At 33.4% G+C, this 19,914-nt stretch overlaps 1 protein-coding gene across 2 annotated transcripts; it reads left to right on the forward strand.

Moving 5' to 3' along the window:
* Nucleotides 1–4,678: 4,678 nt before the first annotated feature.
* On the forward strand, nucleotides 4,679–8,607 carry LOC142625827 (AP2-like ethylene-responsive transcription factor ANT). 2 transcript variants are annotated; one of them, XM_075799551.1, is made up of 9 exons: nucleotides 4,679–5,279; nucleotides 5,418–6,084; nucleotides 6,305–6,387; nucleotides 6,558–6,566; nucleotides 6,660–6,748; nucleotides 6,848–6,921; nucleotides 7,022–7,072; nucleotides 7,193–7,269; nucleotides 7,668–8,607. In XM_075799551.1, the coding sequence occupies exons 1-9, from the start codon at nucleotides 4,979–4,981 to the stop codon at nucleotides 8,282–8,284; spliced, it is 1,968 nt and encodes a 655-aa protein (XP_075655666.1). In that variant the 5' UTR covers nucleotides 4,679–4,978; the 3' UTR covers nucleotides 8,285–8,607. The 2 variants fall into 2 exon arrangements, with proteins under 2 accessions (XP_075655666.1, XP_075655667.1); XM_075799552.1 differs by lacking the exon at nucleotides 6,558–6,566.
* The last annotated feature ends 11,307 nt before the right edge of the window (nucleotides 8,608–19,914 follow it).

A 19,914-nucleotide genomic window follows, 5' to 3' on the forward strand; every position in this document is an offset into this window, starting at 1 on the left:
CTGCTAGTCTACTCCCTCAAAAACAAAAAACAAAAAACAAAAAACAAAAAACAAAAACAAAAAACAAAAACAAAAAACAAAAAACAAAAAACAAAAACAAAAACAAAAACAAAAACAAAACAACTATTAGTGTGATTGCATTGATAGATTTTGTCAGGATTTTTTGAGTAACCCTTTCATACAGAGCCTTGCTTTTCTTCTTATTATTGAACATATACGCACAGAGAAAGCACTTTTAGGGTAATGACCACACAATATATATAGACTGCAGAGGCCAAGGAATGAAATACATGGACATAAGTTCTGATGGTTGCAATTCATACAAGAACGGATTCTGATAGCAATTTTTATTTTTTATTTTTCAATTTTCTTATAGCGTTCCTAGCAACGTAGTCAAATGCTATTCATTTTAAACTAAAGATGTTAGTTAACTAACTAAAAAACACCCCATGTCAGGCTCAACAAATTATAAAAATAAATTAAATTAAATTAAGCAATGAACAGTACCTAAATAACAGTACTGAAATATAAATACGAATAAAAAAACAAAAAAACACACACATGAACAATTACACTAGCCTCCCTTTCTCTCAACACTCACACAATTGCCCCCCTCCCCTTTTTTATCTCATAGTCATCTAGCCAATTTTTGATTCACCTTCAAGAATTGCAAAATATCTCCCCTCTACCTCAGCCCAATTGTCATGCTCCTATCTTACATGGGATTTTCCTGTCTTGAAGCAAGAATTGAGGTTGTGTTTAGTTCTATGTAAAATGTTTTCTGAGTGTAAAATATTTTTAGGTACAAATATTTTACATAAAAGAAAACATTTTCTGCTATTTGATTGCGTTGTGAAAATTACGCTGGAAAATTATTTCCTATGTTTGGTCTCGCATGTAAAAAACCTATTTCCAGAAAATGTAAACACAAGCCAGTCACCACCACCAAGGACAAACACAACCCACCACCAGCCACCCAAAATCCAAATCAAGAAGAGGAAAAAAACCGTCACCACCCACACCACTAGGGCAACAACAAAATTAAAGATCAAAGAAAAAGAAAATCAGACAGAGAAGAGTGGGGATTTTGTTCGGGTTAGAGAGAAAAAAGTGGGATGAGAGGGAGAAGACCATCATGGAGCGGTGTTGCCTGGGGTTTGTTGTAGAGGAGCCATGGAGACTCCACCTTGTTGGATTGAAGAGAAGAAGAGAGGGAGGGTGAGACCAATCCAGATCAAGAGAGGATATGGGTTTTGGTTTTAGAGAGAAGTTGAGGTTGAGATGTAAGGCCACTACCAGTGGTGGTGAGGTGATCGAAGTTAGGGCCACAGACAGTGCCTGAGCCTCTCTCTCTCTCTTCGAGTAGTTGTTGTGAGTGAGACTGAAAACGACTTGAGAGTAAAATGAGTATGTAAAACATTTTATGGGTCTAAGGGCTCTATTTTATGGTCAACTGAAATTTATTTTCAGCCTAACCATATTTTAATGTGTAACCAAACATCCCTGAGGGTGTAAAGTGTTTTCCCAATTTCCTTTACACATGAAACAAGCACAACCAGAGTAGAGACGAGCACCGATGATTAACCTTGCCTTGATATTGTCCCTACCACTCCAAATTGTAAAAATAAGTGGGTTAAATAATGAAAAATTGGAACACACACATTTTGGCAAGAAAAATAATTGAAAATGGTTTACTTGCATTATTGGTTGAAGGATCAAATGTATGGTCCAATTGGAGGAATTGATAATTTTTTCATGAGCCTTGTGGTTCAACAATGTTCTTTGTTTCTTTACATAGGTATTACTTATGCTTGAATCCCCCTACTCCTTGTGCTTAAAAAATAATAAAAAATAAAAATCACTTAGAGTGTAATAGCATAATACTATATTACGTGTGTGTGTGTATTAATGTGGTTATCCAGAACTTTTCAAGTACCTAACTGTAAAGGCACGATTTGAATCAATAGCCCAAGAGGTAACAGGATTAAGGCTCAAAAAACCCAACACAATGAATTTGTAGAAAATGGGCTAAAAACTAGGTTTTAATGAATTGAACAAGGCTCACGATGGACTAAAGCTACTAAGGAAGTAAAGAAAAGCAAACGTTATGCAAAGAAATCCTTCCTCGGCAACGTCTGAGGAGAACACTTCTTGGATATATTTCTGTTAGACTTGATTACAGTTTCTATTTTTGCTGCTACAGTGTTTTTTCTCTTGATTCTTGGATCCCCCCCTCCCCTTCTAAAAGGATCCTTTCTCTCATATATTATCCTATTTATTTCATCTCCACCCTCCTCATATAGGTCAAGTTGTTGGCTTTGATTATTGTCCTATCAGCACATTCCTGAAATCTTTGGGGATAGCTGTAAGGCTGAATATCATTGTTCATGTATCACTTCCATATTAATGCGACCAGAAAGTTAGCTGCAAAGCATTCAATGCGGTGGTAGCAGCTTTCTCTTAAATATTTCTTAGCTTCCCTTTGTTCTATGCTTTCCTGATGTTTATCCTTATCAATAGAATCTTCTAGAGAGTTGCTCTTGATGGTAGATCACATATTTTGACCTCTGCTTTGCTTAGCCGAGGAGGCACTCCTCCTCGGACTAACTTCCTAAATATTTATGGTCATAATTCGTTCATGACACTCTAACTCATACTTATTTCCTAACATCTACTTGTCCTCGAACTACTAGACGTCCTCAGACAAGGTCCACGGCCCAATATATATTATTGGGCCTTGTCTCCTTACACTAACTATTTATCAAGTGTGTGTAGTCTTATCCTATTTCACACAATAGGTTTGATCTCTTTGCACTCGCATATAATTCCTTATGAAGCTTTTTAAATCTTAGGATGAAAAAAGTGGTTAAAGTTTAATAATAATAATATGGTTTAATTATAATTTTGGTCCATAAAAGTTGCTTTATGTGTCAAAATGGTCCCTAATGTTTGAAAAACGAAAATTTAGATCCTAACATTTTGGTATTGTTTCAAAATAGTCTTTATATTATTATATAGTGGATAAAAAAAATTTTGATGTGGCAAATAATAATATCAATTCAGCTTATATGTTTGTAATTTTAGTTTAGTTAAATCACAAAACCACAAAAAAAGCAAAGAGAAAAAGGGGGAAGGGGTCACTAGTATAATTATAAACACATTAACTAAATTAAAATAATATTTTAATATTGTTTGTTAATTGTTAAAAGTATATGATTAAATGATTAAGTTTACCATATTTCAAAAACTTAAATTTTTGGGACAATCGGTAGTTTAACATAGTACCAGATTAAGAGTGTTAGAAGTACGTAATTAAATTCTCATGTGTTGGGTATCAGTGCACGAGGGGGAGTGTTAAAAGTATACAATTAAATAATTAAATTTACCAAATTTTAATAGCTTGAGTTTTTAGAACAATATCAAAATATTAGGGACTAAAGAAGAAGAAGACGTTAGAACCAAGATTCAATAGAATTTTGTACAGAAATAACTCTCCAATTTATTGTAAAACAAGCCTTGATACTTATTACACATTCTGACAATAAAATAAATCTGTTCTCTTTATTTTTTTAAGAGTAATGTTATAAACACAAATTATTTTATAACATTTTAACAAATCAATGTGGGCAACTTCTTCCTGATTTTTATTTAGATTCACCAATAATATCATTTTTTTATTTACCAATAACCACTTATTATATTAATAATTTATAAAATAGTTTATATATCTAACATTATTTTTTTTAAATGGAATTTAGCGAGCTTTGTCCTTATCACTTACTGAAAACACAAAAGCTTGACATGAAAAAAGGGGAAAAATCAAAATCAAAATCAAAATCGAAATCGAACTTAAACAAAACCGAGCTTAAATGGTCCTGTCTTCTTCATTTTAGGCTGGAAGTAATGTCATCACCTCATTTCGCAAAGAAGAATAGTAGTAGTCGCTCGCTGCACTGCAGGTCAAGGAAGGACAGTCAACTTAAAGCGTGGTGACTTTGCCTTTGCCACAACAACACTTGTCGTGGTATCCAAGCAGGGTTTTGAAAACGGTGTCGTGGAGCCTTGTCTCATATGTATATATCTGTATCACAGATATTAGATAGCTATCCTCTTGCTGCTGAATAGTTATAGGTCAGTACAGATGCTACGTACAGTTGTGAAGTGGACTGGAGGGACAGTTTGTCTCTGCCCGTGAATCTAATTCAAGATTTGAAGGTCCTCACGCCTCACTCCTCACTCCTCAGACCCACGAGGCTGAGAGAGACCATCACAGCAAAAACCAGTACTACGTACATACCATTAATATGGTGCATTCACTAAATCCATTTACTAAAAAAATAATAATTCAGAGAGACTTTGGTTGTGACTGCAGGGTTTTTTGGGCATCGAACAGGCTATCCAAATGAGAAAAGGAGGTATCTTGGGTTGGGGTGCAGGTTTTTCATTTTTTTCGTTTATTTTGTTTGTATTTTGTATTTGGGATATTGATATTTAATGAGGCTTTAACTTTTGAGAGAAGGGGGTCTTAAATTAAATAAATAAATATAAATAAAAAGTAAAAGAAAGACCAAAGGAGCGTAGGGTAGTAAAGCAAAAGAAGAGGTCTTTCTCATACACAGATCCCTATGAATTACGGGAAGGTTGCCAAGGCATTGCTTGCTGGAACTCATTCTTTTTGTTTAGTTTAAAGGAACTAGCTTTGTTCTCTTTAGAAATCTTTTCAGAGAGAGATAGAGAGACAGCGCTTGCAGGTGTTGGATTTGTTCAGATGAGCGGTTAGATTTTGTCCATCCAATCTGTAGGTAGCAAACAAAAAAAAAAAAACAAAAAAACCAGTTTTAAAAATGGAGGGAAGCAAATAGATGTTGCTATGATTAGTTCATTTGTTTCCCAATCATTGAGTTGCCTTGTCTTAAGAGAAACTTGCTAAGAATCTCTACTTAGAACTTAGTGGGAAAAGGAGCAACATTGAGAGAAGATGAAATCCATGGAAAATGATGATAACAACAACAACAATAATAAGTGGTTGGGTTTTTCTCTCTCTCCTCACATGACCATGGAGGTTCCTTCTGGCCCTTCTAACCAGCACCAAACACACCCCTCTACTGGTGCAGTCCCAGCTAACTTTTTCAATTCCTCACCTCACCTTAACTATGGTATTTACTATGGAGCTGAAGGAGAAAATGCTAGCTTTTATTCTCCCTTGTCTATGATGCCACTTAAGTCTGATGGGTCTCTTTGTATAATGGAAGCTCTCAACAGGTCACAACAACCACAAGGTTAGTTCATAGTTCAAAGTTCAAACCTCTATCATTCTTTTCTTTTAAAGCTTTGGTTTTTGCCATGGGAAATATGTTATTCTTGAACTTCTGGACTCTTCTGCGTTTGACTTTTTTTTTATTTTTTATTATGTGAAGCAATGGTAACAACTTCAACTCCAAAGCTAGAGGACTTCTTTGGTGGTGCAACCATGGGGACCCATCATTTTGACAGCAATGATAGAGAAGCTATGGTTCTTAGCTTAGACAGTATGTTCTACAGTCAAAACCCAGACCAACAGCCTAACAACCAAAATTGCTTAAATCATTTTCAACCGAACTCTAGGCACCAAGAACAGCCCCAGCAGATGCAGGACCAACAGTATTCATATTACTCTGGCTTTAGAAGCCATGATATGATGTTAGGTGAGGCTAGGGAGAACCAGTTTGCAAGTTGCAGTCTCCAGCTTCCAACGGTGGCAGGTGATGGGGTTCCTGGCATGAAGAACTGGATCTCGAGGAACTATTCAGCTAATCATTCAGTGGAGCAGAAGATGATCGGTTGCATGGGTGACAATGGAGGTGAATCTGGGACCATTGGTGCTGTGGCATATGGGGATTTACAGTCTTTGAGCCTTTCCATGAGTCCTGGCTCCCAATCAAGCAGTGTTACAGGTTCACAGCACGTCTCACCCACTGTGACTGATTGTACAGCCATGGATACAAAGAAACGAGGGCCTGAAAAGGTGGATCAAAAGCCAATTGTTCATAGGAAGTCCTTGGATACATTTGGACAGAGAACCTCCCAATATAGAGGTGTTACAAGGTTAGTTCTTTCCTGTTTCTTTGATCCCTTTGATGTCTTAGTATGTCATATCTATTTTTTATTGTTCCAATTGAAAAGCTTCCCTTGCTTTGCATATGGCTCTGCTCTTTCTTTAACAGATTTGCTGCCTAATTCTCTAACTGTGTCATCTTCAAATTTCAAAACTTATTTTTTAAATTATGTCCTCATTTTCTTCTGATTTTTAATTCTGTTTCATTAGGCATAGATGGACTGGTAGATATGAAGCCCATTTGTGGGACAACAGTTGCAAGAAAGAAGGCCAAAGCAGGAAAGGAAGACAAGGTTAGGAAAGAAAACACAATCTATCTATATCTATGTCTATTTTACTTTCAATGCCTCCGCAATTTCTGGTCACTTTGTGTTCTTTTCCTGACATATACCACATGTGACTGATTTTTTTGTGTTTCTTGCTGGGTTGGGGATGTCATTTCCAATGAAACGATGATTCTTAGTTTACTTGGGTAAGCCTTATTACTCATGTACAAGGACTATGAGGATTAACATATTCTGTCATTTTATCGTTTCGTCAAGTCATTCCAAAAGTTCAATTTCAGGGGGTTATGACTTGGAAGAGAAAGCAGCAAGAGCTTATGATCTTGCGGCACTCAAGTATTGGGGACCCTCCACTCATATCAATTTCCCTGTAATGATTCTTTTCGCTTTATCTTCCACTCTGTTTATGCTGAGGTAGTCTATCTAATTAGTCTTTCTTTTACTAAATGAAACCATGATGTTTTGGTAGTTGGAAAATTATGAAAAAGAACTTGAAGAAATGAAGAACATGACCAGACAGGAGTATGTAGCTCATCTAAGAAGGTAATTACTTTTTTTATTGTACTGCCAGTGCATGCACTAGTTTTTTTTTTTTTTTTTTTTTCCCCTCATTCATTAATGTATTCAACTTTATCCTATGCAGGAAAAGCAGTGGATTCTCTAGGGGAGCTTCAATGTACAGAGGAGTAACAAGGTTCTACTAGCCTGCTTTTATGTAGTAGTAGTGTAATTTTTGTATTCTGCTTACCTTATATTATATCTAAGATGAATTCTATTACCCTGAAATCTCTGATTTTGCTTTCGTAATGGTCAGACACCATCAACATGGACGATGGCAGGCTCGTATTGGCAGGGTTGCGGGGAACAAGGATCTTTATCTGGGGACATTTAGTGAGTTCCTTTGAATATTGAATTTCCAAAAGTAAAATATATATATATAATATCATTTATTGAATTATTCGACTAAGTTTTGCAATTTGTGTAATATTTAGAGTATAACCAAGAAATTTTAGCCGTTTGAACCCATATCCTGTGAATCTACAAAGCCAATCTTTGAGGCACTCTCAGCGACAATAAAGCTGATCAAGAGTCACTTTAATTTTTTAACAGGATTTCTGGTCAGTGGGACTAAAGCCTTGCTAAGGCTGTTCTTAAAGACAAACACAAAGAAACCTTTATCTCAGTGCTATATCCTCATCTGCTCTATTTGAGCATAAAGTCCTGTGTATCTCTTACTAATCTGAGTTACAAAAAAACTAATTCTAGCTCTCAATGATCTGAAATTTTAGGCACCCAAGAGGAGGCAGCCGAAGCCTACGACATTGCAGCTATTAAGTTTCGGGGGGTAAATGCTGTTACTAACTTTGACATAACACGGTACAATGTGGAACGCATCATGGCAAGCAGTACCCTCCTTGCTGGAGAACAAGCTAAACGAAACAAGGAGACAGGATCGACGATTGAGGTTTTGAACAATCCTTCTACAGATAGTAGCAATGGGGAAGCCTTTCTATCACAGAAGAACAACGAATGTGAATCAGATTGGAAAACGGTTATCAATCAGTCCTCCCAGGAACTTAATTACAAGCCACTAAAATTTGAAAATTACAGAACTCAATCTTTCTCAGTGTCCTCACACAGTATGATTCAGCAAGAGGTAGAAGACTCAACGAAGATGGGAACTCATGTGTCAAATGCTTCATCTTTGGTGACTAGTGTAAGCAGCTCAAGAGAAGGCAGCCCTGATAAAACTAGTCTACCAGTGCTCCTTGGATTGCCTCCAACTGCGTCCAAGTTGTTCACTAGTGCAACTGGTGCTGTCAATTCTTGGATCCCATCAGCTCAACTAAGGCCTGCACACTCGGTGCCTCACATGCCAGTTTTTGCTGCTTGGACAGACACATAGGCCGTTGATAAAACTAGCATATGTTTTTGCATGACACAACGAGAGGTTTCATGAGGGTTATCTTAGTGGAGATAATTGGGTTTAATGGAGGTTTAGCCTTTTTTTCGGAACAAGAATTTTAAAATATTCAAAGTCATCTTTTTAGTCTATCTTATGTAGTAGGTCTTTAAAAAAAAGGAAAATGGTGGAGGGAAAGTTTTAAAGATATTATGATTAAGTCTATGGAATGATTGTAGCAATATGGGATGGATGACCTACACACCCATAATTTGGTCCAGCTTTATTGATCATATTAAGTACAGAACCCGCTCAGATTGTGTCCCAGTAATGCATAGATTTGATCTTTTGCTTTGAGCCTTTGACCATAGTCTCTCTCATCTCATCACCATATAGTTTCTTCACGTTCATAACATCATCATTGCTTATATTCCCTTTATTATCTAATCTTTCTAAAAAGGTAACAGATATTCCATTCTTATGGTTCAGGGAAAAGTGAGTTGGTGGTGGAAATGCATTCATACAGGACTTTTGGTGGTTTAATTTATGATAACATGGCCCATGGTTACTAGGAATTGTCTGCATTTTGTGGAAAAAGTATCGCTTGTTGGAAACCATTCGGGTCTTTTAAAGCCAATCTACTGTTAAATAATGATGCTGGGCAAAAAAGTATTCTCATGTCCTAATGTGGGCTGCTATGACCAATCAAACTCCACCATGGGTGTGTTCACACGTGATTTGTGATCTGCCTCTTTCACGTAAATGGGCGGGCTAAATTTCATGATTTATTCATTATGTGCTAGCTTCACTATAATGAGCCGCATGAATGAAAATTGGTGAGATAGTAGAAGCCTTAATACTTATTGTGACTTTATGAGAGTGTAAGAAAAAATAGTGAGTTTATGCATAATAAAAATAGAAAATTAGAAGAAACAATTTCGTGAGAAAGATAAAGATTATTGTGAAATTTAGACCTCAATTGTTACTAATAATTAATTAATCAATTTTATGTGAAGTTTCATACAATCACATTGTAAATATAAACAAGAAAAATAAACAATATATGCGATATGGTTACACCAAAAAAAAAAAAACCCCTTGGAGTTTATCACCAAACCTTAAGAAAGTACACATCCACCAATAGAATTAAAGTCTTCCAAAAGAATTAACCCTAATTTTAATGTTACCTCTTGTAGTACTTACAAACGTAATCACATGTAACTCTAAAACCTTAGACTCTTTTATCATGGGCTATGTTCAACATGAACACTCCACTCCTAACTTCAAGAGTTGTTTTGAAGATTCGTCACAACATCAACCATGTGTTCTAAGTGCAGTAACTTCATCTTGATCATTGAACCTTGAATCTTCAATCTCTAGGTAATAGTAATACTTTGAGAGAACTTGGCTATATAAACGTATGCAAAACACAACTCTCAAAAAGTCTATTTAGTTGTCTAATAAGTATACTTTTATACTTTAGGTTTGAGGTCATGAAACCCTAGCTGTTGGACGACAAATTGAGCTTGATCTATTTTTCGAAACCATAATTCTTGATCGACCGACTTTAGTATTTTATGTGCTGAGATATTGATCAATCGATTATGCGTCAACTATAAGTTAAGATGCCTGAAACTTTAGTTCTTCTTGAGTAATTATTGGCACAAGTCTTATACATCAATTAGACACCAAAACACTAACAAGACATGTTTTGTTCACTATTATGACTATAAAACTTCAAATATTTTAAAATTGTGCCATTGATTGGTAAGGACCAGAAAATCAATAGTGTATCATCTTGTTTATAGACTTTGATGATGCTTGAGATCAGTGATCACTTGTGATACTTGAGTTAGCTCTCATAGAAGTGTTTTATGGTACATAACACAAAGTGTAAGTGTTTTGGGTGTGTATTTCCTATATCATGGATGCATGTGAATGACTCTGTATAGAGCATGCCTTCAACCTATCTCACGGTTTTGAAAACTTTCATGATCAAGGCCGCGGAGCACATCCATCAGGCAATGGTGGGAGAGATTCCTGGGACTGTGTATTATGGCTCGGTGTAAATTTGGGTAGAGCCCATTTTCTGTCGATGATGTAGCCCTTGTGTTTATCTAGTTAGGAGGTTATCCTTCAACAAGACCTTCCTCGTTATGAAAATGTTGGTAGTTAGTTCTAGTTTTAGACGTACTTACTCATTTGGTTTCTACTGCAATTATGAAATGAGAATTTTGAATCATGAATGTTCTGGAAATTAGATTTCACAATAAAATGATTTTTTTTCCCTAAATGATTCTTTGATTTTGTACACTAAAATGAAAACTGCTACAAAATTTAGGAGATAATCAATCACAAAGATGATTTTCGAGATTTGAATGAAAATCAAGCTCTATTTTGGCAAATAATGAAGTTGAAATGTATTAATAAACATTTGTTCTAAATCTTTTATTTTATGTATATTTTGTTAATATTGCAAAGATGTCATTTTTATTTTTCTTGTATTAATTAATTTTGAAATTTTTACATATTTCTTATTCTTTTTTTGTTTTTTTTGATAAGTAATATGATATTATTAAGAAAGAAGGGAAGGTCCATGCTCCAAAAAAGGCAAAGACAACAAAGGGAGAATCGGTCCATCAACTTTCTTACCAAGAACGAACCAATGATTTCAAGTTAGAGGGCGCCAGAATATAAGCAAAAAAAAAAAAAAACTTCAAATAGGCATCCATATAGTATTAACAAACTACAAATACACAAAATCATTTTTCTTAATATATTAAGATACAATCATCTATCAACAAAGACAAAAAACACAAAATAATATTGTTTTTTAATACTAGGCTAGTTAGGATTTTTTTTTTTTTTAAATTTTAAGTTAGTGCATTCACAGTAGTGGTGCTAAAAAATTTAGTTTTTAGCACCTCAAAAAGCTACTTTATCTATTTTACCACCATACTTTAAAATACATCCAACATCAAATGTTTTATTTTTTTTACCACTTCATTTAAAATATTATAAACAACTCATTAAAATAATAAAGGAAGTGAGAGAAATTGAGTTTTTTAATTGAATGAAGAGAGATTATATTAATCAAATATTGTATTTTATTTTTAACAAATTACTACAGTCAATTGATATTTATACCGGGTTTTTGTAGTTGTAAAAAATTTGGCTTCAGCTTCTCCAATAACACATGGTTTTTTGGTTCTTTGATGGTAAATTTTTTTTTTTTTTGCTAAAATACAATCACTATTGTGAATATTTTTATTGTTTTTGTTAAGTTTATGGGTTGGATAGTTGCTAGTTGGGCTAGACTGGCTAGCTTGGTGGAAGAGGAGGAGGCCTAAGGTTTTGGAAGAGTGGGGTCCAACTATAAAAATGAAAAATATAATAAGTAGAAAAAAAAAAATTGGGCCGGGGGGTCCAGACCCTCCTTGGGTCCATCCTTGTTCCTTATAAAAGACCTACGGAAGAATGAAAGAGATGAACTGTGGTCTCCAATTTGGAGAAATACATGCCCGGGCTAAATGATGAGCAAACTCATTACGTGATCGATAACAAAAAGAAAATTTCTTATACTTAAATGATAGAGAAAAAAATTGATAATATTTAAACCCTAATTTCCGTCATTGTTTAGTGGTACATTCTTACCCTCTGAAAAATTGGGGGACAGGAAAGGTTGTCAATTTGGGACACAGCATGTGCCCATTCAATGTTAGAATGAGCAAAGAAGTGATCCAGAGCAGGATCCATCAACAAGATTTGCCTAAAAACAGCAGAGTCAAAGTGGCAACAAACTGGCTTGCAAATGCTTTATATATTCACTGTTTCTTTTCACTAATAGTTACTGTTTTTTTGACTCGCTGACATGAAACTACAATATTTTTTTGGCTAATGAAACCACATAATTGAATTTGGTATTTTGAGCAATGAACATGGCGGGAAAATGAGGTGGTTAGTTAGAGCATCCACCATGGCATTTGATTCTAATGATCAGGACACGATCATGACAAAAGAATAACCATGGTTTTTGAGTGAGACAAGTGCTCCATCATGAACTCCACCATTACTTCAACACATTTTTGGTTGATTTAGCAACGTCACATCTTTTAATCATATAATCTAATTTTTACGTTGTTGTTAGCTAGCTACGAAGGTTTCATCAAATGAGCATGCTTTTCAGTGAATTTAATGCTTTTGAATGAAAAGAAGGTAATTGAGTAGATAGAGTTTGCGTTGACATGATTGTGAATTTGTTCTCAGAATTATGATGCACATACAAGCTCACTAGTCGCTACTATGATCAATATGTCACAACTTTACAACTTGGTGTGTTGCTCTACAGCTTGGACAATGAGAAGAATCCATTTATGGAATTTAATGTCAAAAGGGAAATCTTATAGACCCATTTAGGCACACTAATTTTGACAGACATAAAACCCTTGCCTGGTGGGGAAATCTTGAAAGCATTGTCCTTATTCATTAAAGTCATTTGCATTTAATTTGAATGCCTTTAATTAAGTGGGATATGCCATACTGCCATGTTCTCTGAAAAGGAAAGGTAGTCTCCAAATCAATGTCCCAATCAGTTCAAAAAAACAAGGAGGTATTCTCTAATTGATGGATTGGATTATGTTTAATTTTGGTCTCATGTATTCCTCTTTTAAGTTAGGAGTAATTGGAAAATAAAAAATAAAAAAGTACCCGGTGGATGATAAAAATTTGAGAGGTAAAACACTGAAATTGTATAAAGAAAAAATTAAACACACACACACACCAAAAAAAGAAGAAGTTATTTATAGCATATTAGGATCATCTAAAGCTCTTAAGGTAACTCTACCATAGAATTCTTTAAATCTTATTCATCTTGTTAAGGTTCTAAAAGTTTAAAAAAATTGACAAACTTTGAACACAAACTTGTCTAGATATAGATTCCTAAATCTATAGGTATGATTAGACAATACTCAAGGTGGTACAAGTCAGAATACAAGAAAAAGAAAGTTGCAGATTCAAGAATTCGAAACATGTCAGGTTCGACTGATCGAGAAGAAGGCTTGACCGATCGAGATGCATTTTTGCAAAATTTAATTTCAGCCCAATAGTCTATTAAGCCCATTAAGTGATTAGGGTTTCAGATCTAATTCTCCTAATATTTAAAGGAAACCTTAAAACATGTTTTGAAGAGACTTTGGAGCTTCTCTTTTGAGATCTAAAAGGTATTGTACCTTCTCCATTAAAAGTCACTACCAAAACTCTATCTATACATCTTTAGAACCGGTAAATCTGAAATTGCTACATCCATAGTTTTAAAAACCAGAATGGACCAGTCGGTCCGATCGGTTCAACCGAGAACCGGGAGCCAGTCTGGCCGGTTAAAACCCCCAAAACCAGTCACCAACCAGAAAACCAGTCAAAAATCGAGCAAAAACCGAGGTTAAACCGAAATTTTTTTTAAAAATAATTTGTTGCCCGATTTAGTTTTTAAAACCATGGCTGCAAGAAGATCATATATAGCTGATGATTTAAAGTTTTGAGTGGAATCTCAGAGTCACAAACGTGGGTGTTTTTGTGCGACAAATTCAAATAGAAGAGTCCGTGGATTCGGAACTGCATGTGGTCATTTGAGTAAGTACTACTTGTCTTCTTTACTTTTCCGTACTTTGTGATATGATTGTTTGTGTTTAACCTAGATCTCATAATAAACCTAAGTATCAACTTGGTCAATTAATTAGGTTAAACAATCTAAAGTGTACAAAGGTCTAAATGAACAAACACTTCCATTTTAAAATGAGTGGATTAGATTTTGTCACATTATTAATAACTTAAATAATACAAAAATAGTAATAGTTAATGTTATTTAAAATATTAACTACGTGATAAAAACTAATTCACTTTTTTTATATAATCTAATCCACATTTTAAAATGAATAGATAGGATTTTAGGAACTCCATGATGGACTTACCCTAAGAACTTTAAAGGGTCTTCTAATTACAACTATTCACCCAAAATTATGGGATCATGTCTTTTGCCTATCATAAACTACAATTTTTTGTAATTAATATCTTAATTCGAGAATAATTTTTAATGTAACTTCACCATTCAAAATTAATGTCACAATTAACAAATGAGTAGGCCAATTCAGTGGAACAATGTATTAATATGTCAATTTTTTTCTTCTTCTAATTTTTTGATTATTTGACAGTGAAGAAGAGAGGATTTGAACACTGGACATCTCTTTTAAAAATGCCTGAAGGTGCCAATTAAGTCATGAGAGTCTTAGCATATGTCAAAATGATTAGATTAGTTCTATAACAACAACAACAACAACAACAACAAAGCTTATTCCCAAAATTTTGGAGTTGACTAGCTATAGATATTCATTAGACAAGGAGTCAAAGTTAGCCATATGCATTCAAAATTATTTTATTAGTTCTCATTAATTTATAATATTCACCTTAATCATTGCACTAATATGTTAATTATAATAATAATTTTGGACGATATTGTGCATACTACATATTAACTTTGAGTAAGAGATTATAAAAATTTGTAATTTAAAATGATTATAACCCCTAATATAATTTTTTTTCTCTCATACATATTTTGAGTTGGTTTATAATATTGTTATTATTTCAATATATAGCTAATCCATGATTTGTTAGATATAATATCACTAAATCTAACTAATATTATTAAGAACTAGCATGATTTATTCTTAAGGGCAAAACTTAGATACAGTACTTTCGTGCTGTTTCTTAGGTTCTTGTTCTAGACTATGCCATGTAGATTTTTCCAATGGGATAGAAGTATATTTTTTAATTAAGTAGTCATATGACTGAATCTTAAGAGGAAAATCTAAGAAATAGCACCTAAAGTACTTTACTTAAATTTTGTCTTATTCTTAATACTTATTGTAACATAGAGGCTCAAGGTATAATTTAAGATTATAGTAAAAATTAAACGGAACAGAAGATAAATGAGAAGAAAAAACAGAAAGAATCGCAAGGTCAAAACTCAAAAGGAACCAAAGTGCCCGTGGAATGATTGTGAAAGTTAAGAGAAAATTGTCCTTAACATAATAAAGATGTACGGGTTTAGTGGAGGTTCTTGAAGATTTAGTGAGTCATGTCAAAAAACAAAAACAAAAAAGCCTCTATTGTGGCATTATTTACTCTATTCGAATTACTCAATATGAAGTTCGTGCAAATGCAATAGTAAGGATTTTGGTAATATTATGATAGTGCTTGATGTAAAAGCTAACAATATTGCATGCCATAATTCAAAAGCATTAATCATGAGATGTCGGTAGAAACTTTTCTTGGACGATTATAAGACTAGTAATCAGAAAGATGAGAGAGGAAGAATACTTCATTTTGTCATCACCGTTTTGATGTGATTTGCCTATTACAAGGTTCTCCACTGTTTAAAAGCTTGTTACTGTCATAGCTAGCTTTACAGGTTGCCCATAAATCTCATGCCATTATTGCCGTAATAGTAATAGTATTGTGTGCCGTAATAGTAATAGTATTGTGTTTCAGAAGCTAATTAATAGAACAAAGTTTTGCTATATATTTTGAAAATTTAATTGTTTGATTGTATTTTTTTATTTTTTATGTTTTTTAAACAAACGTTAAATTTTATGCCAATTAGATGTTAATTATTATTCAATTCATAAACTTATTTTTTTATACATAATTTTAAAAGAAAATATTATTATACTGTAAATTTGTCTAACATCATATCTAATAAAAAAATATTGAGTGAAGTTAGTGAACTCAATGGTCCTATATGCAGACAACAACTTGTCACAAACCCTCCTGTTCATTTTTGTTGATTCTCCCATGCTACGTTCTATCATGTTCACTAGTAACATCACCTCCAACTCCAACTCCAACTCCAACTCCAACGATAGTAAGAAGACTTCTAACTCTAAAGATTCAACGCATTCCTTTATGCCCTCATCTCAATCAATCAAAGGGTCCACATGGATCCTTGTTACATAAGGCCCTTAATGGACTTACAAATTCATGCAAGGCCTAACTCTTGGGTCATCCCGTTCCCGTTAACATGTGTTTTCTTCTTCTTATATAATGGCAACACATGCATTAGCAGTTTAAGCACACACCATCTACACTAATCATTATAATTTTTTGGTAGATTAAATCACGATTGGATTGTGGATTAACAGTAGAAAGGACTAGTAATCAAAACATGACCCTATTTAATGACGATCGTAGTCTCTTCAAAACAGCAAATATTTAACTAATCGATGTATGCATGCATGATCATTTTCCTTAATGTAATAATGAAATTGCTTTGCAGATATTTTCATAATATAAAAAAGTACATTTAATTAAACGAGCTTTCTTAAGTATAAATAATATGATCTTTTCAGCTAATTGTCATGATGTTAACAACAAGGAGAATAAAATAAATAATTCAATCCCAAGTTCCCAACAAGCTATGATGCAACGCGCTTACAAGCTAACCCAAATAAATAAGAGTAATGCTAGGAATTCTTTTTCACAACTGCCAATATAAACTGTTATGATTAGAGACAAGTGAACGACTTTCTCTGTTAAGTCTACTACTCACCTTATTTTTATCATACAATATCAATAATTGTGAACAAGATTATGAAAAATATTGTGTCCTTAAGCTTATTGAATAAATAATTGATTGTCATTACCATAAATTTCTTTCTTCCTCTTCTTACTTATTTATTTATTTATTTTTGTCTCAAGCCCTTTCCATAAATTTCTTAATCCTTTTACATGTGCTTGATAAATGTTAGTAACAACATGGGTCAAAGCAAACAGAGATTGAACAGAGATAAAGAAAATCAATATTATTTGGAGTTTCTTTCTTTTTCTTTTTCTTTTTTTTTTGGGGGTGTAATCATCATAGAATTAACAGGAATTTTTACTTGAAAGTAAACGGGCCGTGACTCAAAATTCAAATCTGAAAGAGCTGAAGTTGTTTTCCCACAAAGAGGACCACGAGACAAGGGGTTGGGCCCAATGATAAAGTGTGAGTTTGACCTTGTTGGTCTGGCCCTAAACTTTTGAGCGGAAACCCAACCACCACAACTGGAAGCAGTATAAGGACAAGTATCCATTATTTAAAGTGGCCATATAATGTGACTATGTGAGCAATGTTGTAGGGGATTAGGATCTCTTAAAGTTTTAAGGATGTGTTATTTTTTTACTTTTTATTTTATTTATTCTAATTTCGTAGAATTCTTAACATCTTAATTATTTATTAGAAAACGAGTATATTGAATTTTATGACATCATCAACGATTTAAATAGATATAAAATAAGTAACAATTATTAATTAACCTCTATTTATTTAAACATTAATGATATAATAAAATCTAATCAATCACTTTAAAAATTGATGGAATAAATTTTAGAAATTCCATGGAGTAGTTACGTTAATAACTCTAGAAGATTCTCATACATGATGCAGCTATTCCAAGATCGCTTCTACAATAGAAAGTTCTTCATATAGAGGATGTGATTGTGGTCATTGATTCTACAGTGACAAAGGCTGCTTAGCAGCCCCACCTGTCCCAATGAGAATTTTGAGTTTAAATTGTTGTGGGTTTTTGAATTCATGGTCAGTTCAAGGACTTAAACAAATTGGTGAAGGCTAACTTTTACCCACCAGTATGCAGCAAATCTTTGCCTCTATTTTACTACCGTTTTAGCAAATGATGTACTCCATATTTGATTTTCTTAATAAATTTTCTAACTTTTTTTAAAGATAATAATTAATTTAAAAAAAAACTAAACTAAACTTTTTTTTAAAGCCATTTTGGGCCTATACCATAAAAGTTCTAAAATCTAATCCCCCAAGATAATTATTGTTTTTGAAATAAATACAAGTCAGATATTTTGAAATAAGAAATCCATTAACAGTATGGATCCATCCAAGGCCACAGGACAAAGCTGGTAGAGATGAAGGGACACAAGCTCCACCCATAAAGGGCTCCCACGTTGTTCAGAACAGACGAGTCTCATAGGCTCATAGCTAATAAAGAGCCCGTTTTCATTGCATGCTGTTCAACTCAACCCATTTTTGTTGGAGATGGCGGCTCCAATTTATTTTTTTATTTTTATTTTTTTGCTGAATGAGATGGCGGCTCCAATTGGTGGATGGATTGGTGGTTAGGTTTGTTGCAACAAGGTTCAATGGGGATCAGTGCCCGTGCCAACTTATAATAATTTAAAATTTTTTATTTATTTACCTTTAAAAAAAATTTGGGACCACCTTGAATTTTTTTTAGGCTAATAAAATTAAATTTTGGTCCATAATTTGAGTAACTTAACCATTTATTGGGGTTTTTCAAGCAAAAAAGAAAAACTTAAAAAAAATTGAACTAAAATCTGAAAAAAAAAAATATATAATAAAATTACTAAAGGTTGGGTAGTGGCTTGATTCTTTGTCTATGCACACTGTCTAATACAACACAATTTCCAACATTTTAATATATTATTATTATTATTTTTCCTCACTAGACATATATTACTTTTTTTTTTCTCTTGTTTATTCTTAACCATACATGTCTTTTATCTCCTCAGTTTCTACATTTTTCTATTTGGATACCGCTTACTTTATTGAAACTGAAAACTTATTACTAAAAGTACAGTAGATAAAAGTAAAAGTTAGTTGAAATAGTATAGTGAGACTTATAAATAGTACCAAAAAGTGCAGTTAGGCCCATAAATAGTAGCAAATATAAGTTGAATAGTAAAATAATTTTAATTTCTCATTTCAATCCAAATGCATGCTTCGTGTGTGTGTTTGGATAAATTATTTTTAACCAGCTTATTTTACTATTCAGCTTATTTTTGCTACTATTCATGGGCCCTACTGCACTTTTTAGTACTATTCATGGACCCTACTGTATTATTTTAGCTAATTTTTATCTTTATTTACAGTATTTTCAACAAAAAAATTTTAGTTTTGACAAAATAAGTGATTCCCAAACACTTTTACATCTACGTTTTAAATTTTATTACATTTTCTTCTAGACTTTTACATCTACATTTTGCCTTCCTCCTTGTTTGTAACTTCAGGGTTTTCTACCAATACCAATGCGACAGTGTCTCTTCTTAAGTTTTGAGTTTCAAATTTCTCAATACGATTTTTTTTTTTTAGCTGTACAGATACCTTTGTTCATTTTATTTCTTTTCATTTTTTTTTTTCCTTTTGAGGTTTTTCGGTGTACAGAATACAAATTTGTTTTGGTTTTAAGAGCAATTTTTTTTTAAGACAAACTTCATACGGGCCAAATCTTAAATTTCGGCCGATTATTACCGAAATGTCCTAAAACACCTAGAATAGACCGGAATAACCCGAAATTTTTTCAAAGTGGAATATGATGGGTTATTGTTCCAGTTTATTTACTGGCACAGTATTTTCTGGCCGGGAATTAATAACATTGAATCAAACCTAATTACCTAAATGCTAAAAGGAAATAAGATTGTGTAATTTATGCTTCTTAAGGAACATCCTAGATAAAATTCCTGGAGCTGCCACTAATGGGGATAGCGCAAAGAGAGAGAGAGAGAGAGATTTCCGGAGAAAAAAAAATTGTGAAGTGAAATGTATTAAGTAAATC

Source organism: Castanea sativa, chromosome 2, assembly GCF_040712315.1.
Source record: "Castanea sativa cultivar Marrone di Chiusa Pesio chromosome 2, ASM4071231v1".
NCBI lineage: Eukaryota > Viridiplantae > Streptophyta > Magnoliopsida > Fagales > Fagaceae > Castanea > Castanea sativa.

What these genes read in the sequence shown, in the direction of transcription:
- LOC142625827 (XM_075799551.1), top strand. Translation starts at nt 4,979, where the DNA reads ATGAAATCCATGGAAAATGATGATAACAACAACAACAATAATAAGTGG. An exon ending in CCACTCATATCAATTTCCCT is followed by an intron (nt 6,749 to 6,847) that starts GTAATGATTCTT and finishes ATGTTTTGGTAG; the next exon opens with TTGGAAAATTATGAAAAAGA. An exon ending in TCTTTATCTGGGGACATTTA is followed by an intron (nt 7,270 to 7,667) that starts GTGAGTTCCTTT and finishes CTGAAATTTTAG; the next exon opens with GCACCCAAGAGGAGGCAGCC.